At 46.6% G+C, this 16,686-nt stretch overlaps 1 protein-coding gene across 2 annotated transcripts in view; it reads right to left on the minus strand.

The window, feature by feature from the left end:
• Window positions 1–6,844, minus strand: part of CEP43 (centrosomal protein 43) — a 36,509-nt gene extending 29,665 nt beyond the window's left edge. Inside the window, exons 1-5 of one of the 2 annotated variants that reach the window (XM_076002799.1) lie at window positions 6,652–6,844; window positions 6,085–6,138; window positions 2,413–2,467; window positions 1,863–1,951; window positions 1,271–1,408 (exon numbers count right to left, since the gene is read on the minus strand). In XM_076002799.1, the coding sequence (XP_075858914.1) occupies window positions 1,271–1,408; window positions 1,863–1,951; window positions 2,413–2,467; window positions 6,085–6,138; window positions 6,652–6,753 (438 nt within the window). In that variant the 5' untranslated portion in view covers window positions 6,754–6,844. The remainder of the gene's footprint in view (window positions 1–1,270; window positions 1,409–1,862; window positions 1,952–2,412; window positions 2,468–6,084; window positions 6,139–6,651) is intronic. The other variant, XM_076002800.1, reaches the window with a different exon arrangement.
• Between the last annotated feature and the right edge of the window lie 9,842 nt (window positions 6,845–16,686).

Raw genomic sequence — 16,686 nt, forward strand, 5'->3', positions numbered from 1 at the left:
AAATATCTGATGAGTGAAGGAATGAAATGAAATGCACAAGCTGAGGTGACAACTTGTGCTCTCAGCAAGCTGACTCACTCCCGACCCTGGACCTGGCTCTCCTGCTCCCACACTCCGCTGGCACTGTTCCGCCCTCGCAGAACACCCTTCCCGATCCTCACCCCACAACTGACACCCTACTCCCACCTAAGATTGTGTTTAATAAAATTTTAGCATAAAACAACCAATCAATCACTTCTCTCTTTAAACTAAAACAACTATTATTCATAAAACATCTGGGAATAATCATGTATTATACAATATTTGCTCAATAATCTTAAATCATTATTTAAATGTTAATTTCCTTATGTAAGCATATCTTATCTTGAATAGCTTCGAGTTCTTCAAGGACACAGAACTTTCATATATTACCCACACAATAACCATGTCTTACATGTAATCAGTACTCAGGCAACTTTACTATTTTGCAAAGACTCTAACAGAAAATATACCCTGAGACTCTCCAAATAAAAAGGCCCATAGTACTCCACATTCCTACCTGTAAGTTTCTATGTCTAAAAGCACACATTTAACCAGGTATCTGCAACAGTTACAGATGTTGTACACATCTGTGAAACAGAATACCTTTACGTAAAGCTAATCCATATAAATAGAAATTAGACCATCAATCTCATTAACAGGATTTCTAAAAAGAAAGGTGAAGAGTAAGAAAAGTAACTACTAATTTAAAAAGTAGTAGTATGAAACTGTTTCTAAACAGTTCAAAGTAAAATCAACAGCTTAGTTTTAAGCCTAGTTTAAAAAAAGGCTTTAAGTCAAGTAATTATCAACTAGTCTCTAAACCAGCCCTTTTATATTTAAAATAATACGTTAGTCGAGTATTTTCTGTGCTGAGCACCATTCTGAGCATCTGACGTGCCTCAGCTCATGCGCAGAAGCCTCACAACACCCACAGCAGGCAGGTCCTCCTACACCTGTTTCACACAGGGGGCAATGGAGGGCTTACAACTAGTGAGTTAGAAGCTGGGATTTGCACCAGTCTGGCTTACTCTGAGGATCAATAACCAGAACAGGTACACAACAGTGTCAGACACCGCACAATTCTAATTTTCATTAAAATTTGCATTTGTACAATCTAAGTGCATTTCAAGGAATAACCTCTCTTTATGTAAATCTTGTTTACTATAACCACACTAATCTGCATGGCTGAACTAAAGTAGGCAATAATTAAAATAGCAAATAGAAAAAGGTAACACAAGATTATACTCACGTCCCCACTGGCTGGCCCTTTTTCTTTCTGTTGACAGCGTCTGATCACTTCCAACAATAAGGGTCCACCCACAGTACCTTCGGCTTCAATAATACCTAAATCTCGAGCTAAATTCTCTCGACCTTCGAGACCCTGAGACTAGGGGAAAAAAAAAAGAGATATAGATGCACAAAATTATACCCAAAGTATTTTCAAAGAATAAAGAAAACATTTCCGAGCTTAAAAACATCTCTAAACTCAGAGACTGTTTTTTTAATTAATGAAATGTCCATTTTGAAAAATTATACTTATTTGTTTTACAGAGCCTCATGTTCAAAGTCTCCATTGACAGGCACAATCTAACGTCATACTGAAGTTAACCCTAGTCTCGCTCCTTCATTAGCAAGCTTTCCAGTTACAGGAAGCAGTGACATCGAAGCCAGCCAGCTATCAGACAGCTCAGATGGTATTTAAGAAAAAAGATAACCAACTAGAAGAAAATAATCTGTATGCCAGAAACTATAAGTTGTCAAATATTATTAACTTTCAGCTTAATATTAACTCATTTATATCAAAGGTTTAATAGGATATATGCAAAAATCATTATTCTTACTGTGCTAGTTTCAGGATGAAAAACAGCCAAGGTAAAGTCAAGGTTAAAAAACTGAAGAAATTCTGCAACAAGACTTGCCACTAAACGACCTATTAAAGATCAAGAAAAAGATGGGTAAGCAAACCTTTAGGAACTCTAAAGATCTTTTTTTAACATTGTGAAATAAGATACACTAAATTTACAGGAGAGAGGTTTCTAAATTTTTTAAATTACAAATTTCTTCTCTGAATAATGTGATTAAGTATTGAAAATCCCCGTCTCCCAATTTTTTCTCTAGGATCATCAGTCTGAACTAATTGTAAAACAATGTAACACTTCATGAACAAATTCCAGTGTTCTACTTTGTAGAGTAAAATTGTCTTTAGTCAAACAATTTCCCATGATCAAAAATATTTAATAGCAATGTGATTGTTGTACAATGAAATATTGTTTTAAAATGAGGACCTATAAGAACTATAAACTTAACACCATAAAATTCCTGATTTCTCCCAAACAGTGTAAAGATTCACAGAGACAGATAAAATAAACAAGAACAAATTAAACATCTTACCATCTTTTGTATTTAAAAACTTTTTCAGGCTCTCATTGACTAAAGGAGTTTTGTTCTGTTAAAAAAATGAAATATTTTAAGTGTCATGTGATTATCCTAAAAAGTACAAAATGTAAAGTTTAATTTGTTGGCAAAAATATAATACGGGGTAATCCATAAAATTATGGTTTTATTAACTTTATTCCACAACTGTCTATTATTTTGTGCTATTTAATTTCTCAAAGCTAATAGAACAAAACCATAAACATTTGTATTTATTTTTAATGTTTTATAAATTGCTTACTAAACTGCTTTTGAAGCTAAATTATCTTCAAAAGCTCATGTTAAATAAAATTTACTTATGTAAACACCATTTATTATTTCAAATATATGAAGTTTGCTATTTGATCATCTTAAATATCTATCATTTATAGCACAGTGACAATGAACAGGAGTCCAATTATCAGTTTATGTGTGGGATATGAGATAATTTTATGTGGCCCATAGGCCAACTTTGTTTTGTAATTATGTTTACTGAATATAAATAGAAAAAATACTTCTAGCACATCAAACTTTGATTATTGCTGAGAATAAGGCTAATGCAGGCAGCATATGGTAGCTTCTTTGAGCAGACCACAAGAATTACTGGTGTAGTGGCAGCACCACATACTGCTGAGGGGACTGCAAGACGGCACAACCAGTTCGGAAAGCAGTTTGGTAGTTTTTTAGAAAAGTTAAAAAAATATCCCTACCATGTGATCCAGTCATTGCACCCCTACATATTTTCTCAAGAAAAATCACAGATACAAGCAAAGACTTGTACATGAATGTTCACAGCAATCTTACAACACTCCAAAACTGGAAACCACCCTAGTGGCTATCAGCAGGTGAATGGCTAAAAAAAACTGTCATATCCATATAATCGATTGGTTAATGGAATGATCTATTAATCCTGAACTCATCAAATGGAATGAACTATCATTATACACTACAATATGAATGAATTTCAAATGCATTATGCTGAATGAAAAAAGACACAAAAAAGGTGCATACTATATGATTCCATTCATATAGATCTTAAAAATGTTTGGCAAGGGCTTGCAAAGGGGCACAAGGAAACTTTTGAGGGTCATGGATTTGTTCACTATCTTTTTTTTGAGACAAGAGTCTCACTTTGTTACCCAGGCTAGAGTGAGTGCCATGGCGTCAGCCTAGCTCACCTCAAACTCCTGGGCTCAAGCAATCCTCCTGCCTCAACCTCCCAAGTAGCTGGGACTACAGACATGCACCACCATGCCCAGCTAATTTTTTCTATATATATTAATAGGCCAATTAATTTCTTTCTATTTATAGTTGAGACGAGGTCACTCTTGCTCAGGCTGGTTTCGAACTCCTGACCTTGAGCAATCCTCCTGCTTCAGCCTCCCACAGTATAGGATTACAGGGGTGAGTCACCGCGCCCAGCCTATGTTCACTATCTTGATTGCAGTATTCATTTCACAGCTGCATAACTGTTAAAACTTATCAAATTGTACATTTTAAATATGTTCTATTTATTGACGGTCAATTATACCTCAACAAAGTAGTTAAAATAAAAGATAATGAGGGGAAAGATTATAAATGTCCTTAGTAGGCTGGACCAGGGAATTTTAAGACATTGGGTCAACTGAAACATTTAAAGAAAATGGAGAGACATGATCATATGTGTACTCTAAACAGACAATCCAGGAGCAATGTGGAGAAAAGGACTTCAGGGACATGGTGAAGGACACCAGCAAAGGGTAGAGTGGAGAGCAGGAAGGGAATAAAGCACTCTGGAAAAGAAAGAAACACAGGCAAAGTGGGCAACAAAACCCTCCCCTAGAGACACTTCAGATACAGAACTGACAGACACAGAGCCAGCTGACAATTGAGCCGGTAGAAAGAAGAGCAAGGCCTGGGAAACTCTCAGATACTTGTTTAGCTAAAGGTCATGAATAAGAGAATACGGAATGAAAACTAAAGGATAGCGCATCAACAGTCTAAGGAAGGTCAAACTAAAGAAACCAAGGAGTAGTCAAAAGGAAAAGAAGAAAAATAGAAGAGAAAAAGGTCCCAAAGGTCAAGAGAGATTTTCAAGAAGGAAACAGGAATTAAGAATGTCAAATGCCACAAAGATCAACTAAGATAAGAAAGAACTAAAGTATATTCCATTAGGAGATTCTTCTTGACTATAGCAAAAAAAAAAAAAAAAATTGCTCTAGGAGTAATAGTGATGGATTTAAGATTTTTATGGATTAAGGAGAACCTGGAATGTAAGAAATGGAATAAATATGCACATTGTTTCAAAATGTGGCTGGGAGGGAAAAAATAGAATGGTAGTAAACGCAGAATAAGAGAAAAGGAAAACAGTTTTCTTCTTAAGAGCAATTTAAATATGTTTTCATGCTCAAGAGAGGAGCCAACAGAAAGGAAGAGGTCAAAGATACAGTAGATAACCAAGGAGATGAGGGCGTACGGAAGGCACAACCTACACGAAGTGACTGTTCTTGGACAAGACAGAGCCCCTTCTACTAAAGCAGAAAGGAAAGAGGTACAGATAAACACAGACACAGGTAAGCCTTTTCTGAGGTGAGCAAAAGATTGGTGTCTGGGAAAAGAAAATACAATGTTAGAACCTTATGGCCTCCATATTTTCCCAGAGGAAGGGACAGACCAACTGCCCAGGAAGGAGGAGGGCGTAACAGAAGGCCAACATGCAGTTGCGGTGGGAGGTGCAGAGTGCAGAGCAGAGCTGCAGGACTGCTCAGGACCTAGGGAGGTTGGTACACACCAACCTGTAACATCAGCAATCCAAACGGCTGAGCAACTTTTCTCTAGTGGCGCATACACACAAACAGGAAAGAGTGTTAATTTGCTGGATTAAATGACCATTGAGATTCCTTCCAGACCAAGAATGACTGAAAGGCAAGGCAGTTAGGGTTTTTGAAGTATGGACTATGGGGTCCAGAACAAAAAGCAGCCAAGAGGAGACTGATGCCTGGACAAATACAGGAAGAGCAAAGAACTGAAGGGTTTGACGGAATTAAAGAGCAAGCATCATATACAGGTCTAAAGAAGTGGGAGGACAGGAGTCTGATTTGTCACAGAGTAAGAGTTCAAGATCTTGATTATGGAGTGATTCTTGTTGACAAGTTCCAGGTTACCGACTCAGGATAGTTGGTGGGATTTGGAGCAAAGAAAAAAAGCTAAATTATGCACTTAAATGCAAAGAGGTGGTTGGACTTTGGGCAACAAGAAAGATCGCAATGTTTTTAAATAATTGAATGGTCAGATAATTTTGGGAAAAATAGCATGTACCCCCTACCTCACAGGGAGTTGCAATATATGTTAATTAAAGTTTCTGAGCCAACCTGCAGTTAACTCACTGACAATGAAACCATTTCTTCAACCATTAACCTGAAACCTTTTGTTTCAGGTTAGTATTGATCTCAGAGTCACTCTGGTACCTAAACTTTAAGATTACTCAAAATTCAAAAGATACAGTAAAAGAGAAGAATTTTGGCTCTCCCCCAATAGTAACATGACCCTTAATAGTTGAAATTAACCCTAGCCACACACCACCACAGACTGCGACGCTAAAAGGGTTTTTTTACCTGATTAGAAATTCAGCATTAATGAATAAGGTCATATTAAAATCCGGAGATTTCATACCTCTACTTTTTCTTGCTCCTCTAGTGCTAAAAACACGGCTGCTCGGAGTTCAGCCTTTAAAAACAAACAAAAAAAAGAAAGACAGGTAAAGGAATAGAAACGCCTCCTTCGAGACAATTTTCAAGACAAGAGCGCACACGAGGTAAGTTCTGCAGACGCCATCCGCACGGTCTAAGGCCACGACAGAGCGCGCGGGACGAGTGGCAGGTGCGGGGTCGCGGAGGGCCCGCAGCCCCGACCCCCGACCCCCGCGCGCCCCGCCAACGCCGAGGAGCGACCGCCCCGACCCACCGTCCCCGCACCGAGGCCCCGGGCTGCGTGCGACCGCCGCCGCGACCCCGCCGCCCTGCCCGCCGCGCTCGGCGGTGGGGACAGGCCCGGCCACCCTGGTCCTGCGGGCCCGGGCCGGCGCGCCGCGGGCGGGCAGGAGGGGAGACCCGCGGGCGCGCCGGCTCTCCACGCGGCGCCCGGGCGACCGCGGCCCCAGCCCCGGCGGGGCCTCCCCACGCGCCCGCTGTGACGCCCGCCGTCCGCACAGGCCCCGCGCCCCGCAGGCCCCCGCGCCACCTTGATGCGGTTCAGGACCCCGCTGTTCTCCAGCGTGTGCACCAGCAGGTCCCGCAGCTCCGTGTCCTCCTCGGCCGCCACCGCGGCCGCCGTCGCCGCCATCTTGCTTCTCCAAGACAACCGCCCAAGCCGCGCCAACGGCCGGCGGCCGGCGCGCTTCCGCTTGGCGCTAGGGCGGCGCGCCGAGGCCCCGCCCCTCACGTCGGAGGGCGGGGCGTCGAGACTCTGGCGGACGCAGGGGCGGGGCCTCGGGCGCGTAGGAATCAGCCGGCCGCCGCGGAGGCGCACTCTGAGGGCAGGGCTCTGTGGCAGCGCGCTCCGGGGGCGGGGCAATATGGAGGCGCGCTCCGGGGGCGGGGTGACGCAAGGCGGTCGCGCGCTGGGGGCGGGGCGATGCGGACGTTCTGGGGGCGGAGCAGGGCGACGCTGTGGGTGCGCTACTCGGGCCGGCCGCGGAGGGGCGCTGCGGGGCCGTACGTGGAGCGCGCGTTTGGCCGCCGCGGGGGACGAGCCTGTGGCGGCGCGGGGACGGAGGGCGGCGCGGGCGCGGAGAGCCGGGAGGAGGCAGAGGCGGGAGTTCAGAACCTTCCAGGCGCGCGCTGCCCGGGTGTGGGGAACGCGGCTGGGGAGGGCGTGCTGCGCGCCCGGCTCCGCGCGGGTGTGCGTGTGTGTGCACGTGTTGCACGTGTTGTGTGTGCATGTGTACTGTGCGTGTGTGTACATGTGTCCGAGTGCATTAGCGTACGGGGCACACATGTGTATGTGTACAAGTGCACGTGTGTGTACATGCATGTGTGTGCACATGCATTGTATGTGTACGTGTGTGCCGTGCATGTTCGGATTATAAGTGTATGCATATTGTGTACACACGTGTTTGTGTGCCTTTATGTGTGCGTGTGTACACGTGTGTGTAAATGTGTATGTACGTATTATGTACGTGGGCGTGCGTGTCCGTGTGTATGTGTGTACGTGTCTTTGTACATGCATGCACACACAGCTCAAGTCCCGTGTGGCTGGGTGGCCGGGCCCCGTGCTCCTTCCCTCTGTGTGTCGGGGAAGGAGAGGAAGCGGGGCACTCCCGCTCTGTGCTCTGCGGACTGCGGGGACTTGAACAGCAGCCGAGCCCGTCCTTTGGCCCCAGTGGTGGCGGCCGTGGGCTGAGTGGGCCTGATGTAGGCCCAGAGCCGCTTTCACTGGCAGCGGTGTTGGTGTGTCCCAGAGAGCCAGTCCTCGGGCCTTTCGGTGGCTTGCTCCGGAGCTGGTAGTTAGAGCAGGGCTGAGTGTGTGGGCAGGCTCTCAGGCCCTGAGCCGCTGGTGTGACGTGGGAGGGGACAGTAGCGGTGGTGGGGAAGCCGCCCAAGTGGCCCGTGTTGGTGTCACTGGTAACTGCAAGGGATTGGGTGGGCCCGTCTGCAGCAGCCCCACAGCTGCCCATAGCAGGGTGTGTGCTGGGCATCGCCCGACGCGTGCTTAAGAGACCTTGCTCTCCCCTTCCCCTGCCCAGCCAAGTGGCGGCTGCGGCCACATCACCTTAGACTTGGTCCACGTGTGGGGCAGGGCAGGGCAGGGCCCGGCATTAACCTCCCAAAGGGATGCCGTGTGTGGGCCCGCGGTCAGAGAGGACAGGGCCCCTTTCAGGTGAGCCTCGTGGGCAAGAAACCACGGCGGTGCGGTCTGCTTGCATCTCCTCCTCACAGGAGCCTGCGGGGCGCAGGGCAGTGGGAGTTGTCCCAGGTGTGGGTAGGAGAGCTGGGCTCCCTGGTTCCCTCTCAGCAGGGCAGGGCTGCAGCTGTGTCAGCCCAAGGATGGGGCGCTGCCCGGCTTTAAGGTCCCCAAATGGCACCCGGGGCCTGTGACCAGAGAGAGAGGGGCCTTTTCCACGCAGACAGCCTGGGCGAGGTGCTGGGTGCAGTGCGTTCACCTGCATCTCAGCCCCGCTGCGGCCTGTAGGGGGGAGGGGGGCTGTCCTAGGAGTGCCTGGGAGAACTTGGGCCCCCCTGCCGCTCCCCAGCAGGGTAGCAGCAACAGCCACGGCAGCCACACTCACCCTGAGAGCAGTGCACAGCCCGGCTTTCAACTCCCGTCGTGGCATGTAGGGGACTGACATATATTTTCCTAGTTTAAGAATTAAAGTTAGTGAGTAATGTACGTGTTCTGCCCAGAGCGTTTGAAAGTAATCTGTTCCGGACAGGCTCCCTGTGATAAACAAAGGTGTTGCCTAGAGGCATAACAAAGGACCTGAGTTGCGAGTAGCAAGGGCAGCCCCGCCCCACGGCACTGGGGGTCTGGAGGCCACACGAAAAACATATTGTTCCTGTGATTGCTGCGTACACCCCATAAGATAGCCGGTTAGTCAATGATGGGTAAGACCCCTCAAGGGAGGGGTGACCTAAGCCAGGCACAGCTGCCGGGGTTTAGCCTAAGATCTTAGGGGGTCACCCTAAGAGAAGCTGGGGGTGAGAAATGCCCCCTGTGGCTCACCTTGCCTATCCTTGCTAATCTCGGTCCGTGATCTATGCCTGGCGCCTAGAGCAAGCACCTGGAGATTCTGAGTCAGGGGACGTCTGCTTCCCTAAGGCTATTCCGGAATTTATGGCCATTGCTGCAATGCCTGGTGGTTACACACAAGGAACTAACTTTAATCTTTTAGATTATAAAAATAAAACAGACCCGGTGTATTATTACTCGAGTCAACCATTTGTACATGTGTCTGCGTTTTTCTTTGTGTTCTGTGTTTGTGTTTTATGTTCTGTGTTCATCCTCCGTCCTGTAAACGGACCACAACAGTGGCACCGTGGGCCTGTGGCCGACAGGGCGGTGCTGGCGGGAAACTGCGGGGAGTGTGGTTTCTGGAGACCGGGTTTCACGGCAGTGGTGGGCACTGTCCCAGGTGCGTGCTGGAAAGCCTGGTTTCCCTGCCCCTCCCCGGCCAGGTGGGCGCTGCAGCCTCTCCTCACCCAAACTCAGCCCCAGGGCAGGGCACAGCCCCCAGTCGAACTCTCAAAATGGCACCTTCCGCCTGCCAGTGGACAGGCTGGGGCCCAAACCAGGCAGGCAGTGTGGACGAGAAACTGGAAACTGCTGTCCGGTAACATCTCAGTCTCAACAGCAGCTCACAGCAGGGCGGCAGGGACCTTCCCAGGGCTCCTCTGTCCCTCCTCAGAGCTGCGCGGTGGCTGCAGGTGCGCCCGCCATTCCCTGGCATCTAGGCTTTTAGAGTGGCGGCGCCTCAGGCTGCTCCAGGCTCTGGTGCCAGTGGGATTCCACACGGGCTCCCCTTTGGGAGCAAGGTCTCTGCACAATCTCCAAGCAGCTCCCCATTTTAGGCCTGAGACCTGCATGGGTTGGGGCGGGGGATCTCTTGTAGCCAGTATTATAAAAGCTTGTCCCGGGCCAGGCGCGGTGGCTCACGCCTGTAATCCTAGCACTCTGGGAGGCCGAGGTGGGCGGATCGCTCGAGTTCAGGAGTTCAAAACCAGCCTGAGCAAGAGCGAGACCTCGTCTCTACTATAAATAGAAAGAAATTAATTGGCCAACTAATATATAGAGAAAAAATTAGCCAGGCATGGTGGTGCATGCCTGTAGTCCCAGCTACTCCGGAGGCTGAAGCAGGAGGATCACTTGAGCCCAGGAGTTTGAGGTTGCTGTGCGCTAGGCTGATGCCCCGCTGACTGCTTGCCACTTGTGGTGGCTCCTGTCACTTCCTTGGTGAGTCCTAGCACGCTTCCCTAGACAGTCTGTTCCAGCGTGAGAGTCTGCTTGCTGTCCTGGTCCCTCTGCAGTGGTGGCACAGGCCACTGGGCCCAGCTGGCCGTCTTGCTCCCGTCTCCCACGGCCCACTGCTTCAACAAGGGTTTGCTGACACCACGTCGTGTGCAGTGGCTCAATGCGTGGACTTTAGAGCCACTTTGCATGTGATTGAATCCACTTACTCGTTACGTTGACCATGACAGGTTACCTGTCTGTGCCTCAGTTTCCCATTTGCAAATGAGGATGAAAATCTGCACGCCTGTGTGTGAATATGTGTAGCTAGATTTTTAGACGATATTTAACGTCTATAAACATGGAAAGCGCAATAACAATGTTAACAGTTACTCGCTGTTTTGCATACACAGCCAAATCCCCCTCTCTCCGTGAGGGTCTGAGCAGGCCGGCTGTTTTCGCCGACTGCAGCTCACGGCCGAGACGCCCGGCACCCGTGTGAGTGGGGTGGCGCACCTAGTCATGCAGCCCACTTGGTTCTCACTCATGCACTTGCCACGATATTTTGCTTCCTCCCAATATTTTTAGAATGTAATTTGATTCAATCGAATACAAATTAAAACAATTACTGAACGTAGATGGGGAATGCCAGAGACAGGAAAGCTGGTTCTACCTTCCCAAAGACAGAGCCAACGCCAGAGCCACCAGGGGCAGGGTGCAGCAAGACGCCAGGGAGAGGGTCTCTTCCCGGTATTCCTCATTTTCTGCTGAGACAGACATGACACCGGAATATGCCACCCCATGATACGCCGCTTTGGCATAAGGATTATTTGAGCTGAAGACACTTGAGAAGACACAGATGTAAGAAAAGCTCTCTGTCCTCCCCCTATTTTCCCAAAAGCAGGACATAAATTGGTAGAAGTGTCCCCTCCCTTCTAGGCCAGGAAGGACAGCAGTTAATCGCCAGGACAACGCCAGACCCTGGCCACCCTGGAGAGGCCCCAAAATGCTCCACATGCAAATTTTACTGACTGACCGGCCCTTATCTTCCATGCCTTTCCCTTATGTTTTACCTTCCCACAGTTTGTCGCCCTAGAAACGCAAAATCCTTTTCCTTTGTCTCCTTACTTCTCTGAAACTTTGTTGTTCTTTTGTTAAGATTCTGCGTAAGCCCAACCTCTAACTAACCCCTTGAGTTCCTCACTGCCAAGTGCTCCCCTGAGTATGTGAGACGCACCTGTTAATGAACTCGTTTGTTTTTCTTTTGTTTACCTGTCATTTGCCAGTCTCATTTACAGGGCCAAAGCCACAGAACCCAGCACGGATAGAGAGAAAACTGTCTCACCTCTACAACATACACGTGGATAGCTAATATTATTGGTTATTTGTCATTAATTGGTACCTTTAAATGAGATGTTCTTAAATGCTAAGAACAAGACAAAAGTGGTTTTCTCCTATTCTACTATTTCCCTGAGGTTTTTATTTATTTATTTCACCTTACATTTCCTAAACCTTCTTTATGTATTTAATTATTTTGTTGCTAAGTACATGTCTACGCAAAATTAATGGGTTCAAATATATATAGCAGTGTATATAATAAAATGCCCCATAGAGCAGTATGTGATACATTCCAACCTTGGAAATGCATGTCCTCTGTGTTTCGGAAGCCCTGTACCACTCCTGCACAGTAATTTTTAAAAATTGCTGTGACTTGCTGTTAGCCCACTATTTTAACCTTTTACTTAAATATCTTTGACATTTGGGTTCAGAAGCTGGCCAATATATCAGAGCCAAGATAAATTCATTAACGCCATTAGATGTAGTGCTATTTTAATTCTAAACTAGATGTAAATTCATTCTCTGAAATGTGGTAAAATGCAATATTGGACTGATTTAATTGATGGATCTAAAAAATACACAAATTTTTTTTTTTTTTTTTTTGAGACCGAGTCTCACTCTGTTGCCCAGGCTAGAGTGAGTGCCGTGGCGTCAGCCTCGCTCACAGCAACCTCAAATTCCTGGGCTCAAGCAATCCTCCTGCCTCAGCCTCCCGAGTAGCTAGGAGTACAGGCATGCACCACCATGCCTGGCTAACTTTCTCTATATATTTTTAGTTGTCCAGCTAATTTCTTTCTATTTTAGTAGAGACGGGGTCTCACTCTTGCTCAGGCTGGTCTCGAACTCCTGAGCTCAAATGATCCACCCACATTGGCCTACCAGAGTGCTAGAATTACAGGTGTGAGCCACCGCGCCCAGCCTAGAAGATTAAAATGTATAGACACACACACACAACACAAAGACATGCCCATTGAAATAAACCCTTAGTCTCCTGGACTGTCGTCTCTCGTGTGTATTTGTATATACGTGTGTATATATTAACCTCTTCTTTTTGCTTGTGACTTCTCTGTGTCACTGGCCCTGGAACAGTGCTCCTCAGTGGGGTGTCTATGCCCTCCCCGGGGGACATCTGGCAGAGTCTGGAGGCGTCCCGGTTGTTGGTGGGGGAGGGGCGCTGTGCTGCTAGCGTCCCGTCCCGTGGTGTAGTTTAGGTACCGCTAAACGTCCTAGGTATACTGCCCAGGACAGCCTCCCACACCAAAGAATTATCAGGCCCAAAATGTCAGTAAAGAGATGTTGAGAAACCCCACTGTAGAAAATTGCCCCAGTTATTACTGCTATGTAAGTGCAGTTTATCAACATTTTGCTAAGTTTTTGGTCCAGGTTAAATTCCCTCTGCCTCCTGATGTATCTCCTCTTTCTTGCCTGGTCAAGTGACTGCCAGCTCTTCTTGTTAGCAGCTCTGCATTCAGAATTATCCAGTGAAACTCTGCAAATCTGATGCCAAAAAGGAAGTAAAAGAAGAATTTAGTCTTTAATGGAAAGATTTACATGTAATAGATTATTATTAAAATGTAAAAAAGTATTCAGATGTGAATTTTATCATAAGAAGTTTGAAAGAAATTGTAAAATCTTTGAGAAAAGGCCACTTCAAGGTGTCATGAGGGCTTTGGACCAAAGATCCACGTTCTGTGTGACTCCGGGCAAGTCAGTCGTGGTTCTCAGACTTCATAACCCAGGGGGTATTAAGTGTTGGAGGTTCTTTTAACTTTTTATTTTGAAACAATTTCAAGTTTACAGAAAGCCGCAAGAATACTACAAAGAAGCATTCATTCAGATTTACCAAGTGGCACAATTTTGTCATATCAGCTTTATCTATGGATCCGTTTCTCGTTATCTTTTGATCTATTCATCTATTCATCCAGCACCATTTGAGTTAAGTTGTAGAGGTCAGGCCCCTTTGCCCTTAAATAGGTCACTGTGTGTTCTCTAAGAATAAGACCATTGACTTACACGGCACAATCACCAAAATCGGGAGGCTGAACCTCGCTGGAGTGTTGTTAATATCATCAAGTGGCCGGAACGCTGGCTAGGGAGGTGGGGAGCAGGGACCTGACTCATGTCATCTGCCAGTTCCCATGGCAAGTGGCTCACCATGGCTGGTTTCAGGTTACCAGCAGCTGAACAGCCAGGTCAGTAAATTCTGTCCTGTTTAGCAGTCAGCTCTCAGGGCGTCAGTAGGCCCTGGTGAGCACGCCACTGCTGTCATTCAGCCTATGGTTCATGTTCACAGTTCGCCAGCCACTCCGATAACGTCCTTAACAGCAGTGATTTTTCCCGCTCAGGGTCCAGTGCCCAGGCATCACGTGTTATGTTGCCGCGGCACCCTTTAATCTGGAGTGGTCCAGCCTCTCTTCATCTGCCAGGACATTGTTGTTCTCAAAGAGTACACCCCAGGTGTTTTGCAGATTGTCTTTCAGCTAGAGTTCATCTGACGTCTTCTCGGGAGTAGATTTACACGACGCATTTTTAGCAGGAACACCACGTCAGCGCGGTGCCCGCAGTTCGCCCGATGAGGGGCACGCGACGTCAGTTTGCCCCATAATTGCCGACACAGATTTCGACCGCTTGGTTACGTGGTGGCTGTGAGATTCCTTCATTGTAAAGTTATTATTTTCCCTTTGTGGGGAGACACATTGAGACTGTGCAGATATCCTCTCCCTCGTCAAACTTCTGTCCACCGATTTTTTTTTTTTTTTTTTTTTTTTGAGACAGAGTCTCGCTTTGTTGCCCAGGCTAGAGTGAGTGCCGTGGCGTCAGCCTAGCTCACAGCAACCTCAAACTCCTGGGCTCAAGCCATCTTCCTGCCTCAGCCTCCCGAGTAGCTGGGACTACAGGCATGCGCCACCATGCCCGGCTGATTTTTTCTATATATGTTAGTTGGTCAATTAATTTCTTTCTATTTATAGTAGAGACGGGGTCTCGCTCTTGCTCAGGCTGGTTTTGAACTCCTGACGTCGAGCAATTCGCCCACCTCGGCCTCCCAGAGTGCTAGGATGACAGGCGTGAGCCACCGCGCCCGGCCCTCTCCACCGATTTTAGCATTCGGTAGCCGTCCTCCAAAACGGCCCTACCATCCCATCTCCTGGACTCACGTCTTTGTGTGGTCCCCTTCCGCCTGCAGAGGATGCTGAGATGGGATGGAGTATGACTTCTGAGGCTACGTCACAGAGAGGCACAGTGTCTCCACCTGCCGCTTCGGGTCACTTGCTCAAGAGAAGCCAGTTGTCACATCACAATGGTGCCCAAGCCCCCTGCAGAGAACCACGCGTGGCGAGGATTGAGTCCTCCTGCCGACAGCCCTGTGCTGAGCCGTCTGGGAGACAATCCTCCCGTCCCAGTCAAGCCTTAGATCCCTGCAGCCCCAGCTGACATCTCCCTGCCACCTCCCGAGAGGCCCCAAGCTGGAATCACCCGGCAAAGCCGTCCCCAAATCCCTGACCCACAAACACTGTCAGATAATAAATTGTCGTAAGCCCCTCAGTTTTGGAGTAATTTGTAACATGGCAGTAGAGTACTACTGTAGCATCCATTGATAATGATTGATAAGTACTATAACATCATTGATAATGATTTCTAATCGGTTAATATGATGGCTGCAAAAGGGTGAGGTTTTGTTGTTTCGTTTTACTCCACGGGAACATCGGCATTTGTTAGTTGGCATTCTACCCTAAGGAAGAGCGTTTCCTTCTTGTTTTTTTTTGTATTTGTTTATATAAGTTTGGTTTATAGAATTTTATTTTATTCCGTGAGTTATAACCCAGTATTCTCATTGTTTACTTTGGCTCTAAGTGGTCCCTGGCTCTCCGCGTTGGAGCCTCTGGACCCTTTGTGCTTCGACAGCTCCCATCCTTGCTGAGCACGTTCTCACCTTCTGGCACTAGACGCTCAGGTTCCACTTGTCATTTCCTGTCCCAGCCCTGGAACCAGCCATCTCCCTAAGCATCCCTATTTCCTTTTAGTGGAGAATGGTATCTAGAAACCAAACTTAACTGTTTATAAAGATTATTCTGTGTATTCCTCTGAAAGTTTCAAAGTGTTGCTTTTCATATTTGAATTCTCAGTTTCTCTGTGATTAATATTTTGTGTATGGAGAATGGAAAATATGAAATTACGGTTTTTCTACATGCATAACCAGTTATCCCAGCATCATTCATATTTAATAGTCCCTTTTTTACTCATCTAGCTACAATGCTGACTCTAGCATAAATCACAGCTTCATGTAAGTGTCAGGATTTTACCCAGGGCTCTCCATTCTGTTTTGTTTGTATGTTTGTCTGTAACTGCACTAACAACACAGTGTTAAATTACTAAAACTGCATGATGTGTTTTGACGTCTGATGGGATGATCTTCCACTTTATTCTCCACTTTCAGGAATGCCTGGGCTAGTCTTAGGCTTTTTCTCATACAGATAAAATGTTGAATCAGCTTATCAAGTTCCTTGAAAACAACCTATTGGATTTTTATTGAATTTGAGATGAATCAACAATAGAAGAGGGAACAGAACCATGAAATTAGAAAAACTATCCTGAATAAGTCTTTCCTTCTAAAAGTTTAATAAAACTAGTTAGTATTACATAAAGATGAGTACTGGAAAAAAAATTAAAGCCCAATCCCAATACAAACTCATTTTAAGACTAAAAGCTAGCAAGAAACAATCTCTGTAGACAATAAATCATGACAGAAAGCCATGCCTCCAAAACAGATGAGAAGTATAATCTGATATTTTAAAATAAGTTAACAGACATATAAAATGACATATGGAAAAAAAAAACATAGGCTGGGCGTGGTGGCTCATGCCTGTCATCCTAGCATTCTGGGAGGCCAAGGCAGGTGGATTGCTCGAGGTCAGGAGTTCAAAACCAGCCTGAGCAAGAGCAAGACCCCATCTCTACTATAAATAGAAAGAAATTAATTGGCCAACTAATATATAG

The sequence above is a fragment of the Microcebus murinus genome, chromosome 5 (assembly GCF_040939455.1).
Source record: "Microcebus murinus isolate Inina chromosome 5, M.murinus_Inina_mat1.0, whole genome shotgun sequence".
NCBI lineage: Eukaryota > Metazoa > Chordata > Mammalia > Primates > Cheirogaleidae > Microcebus > Microcebus murinus.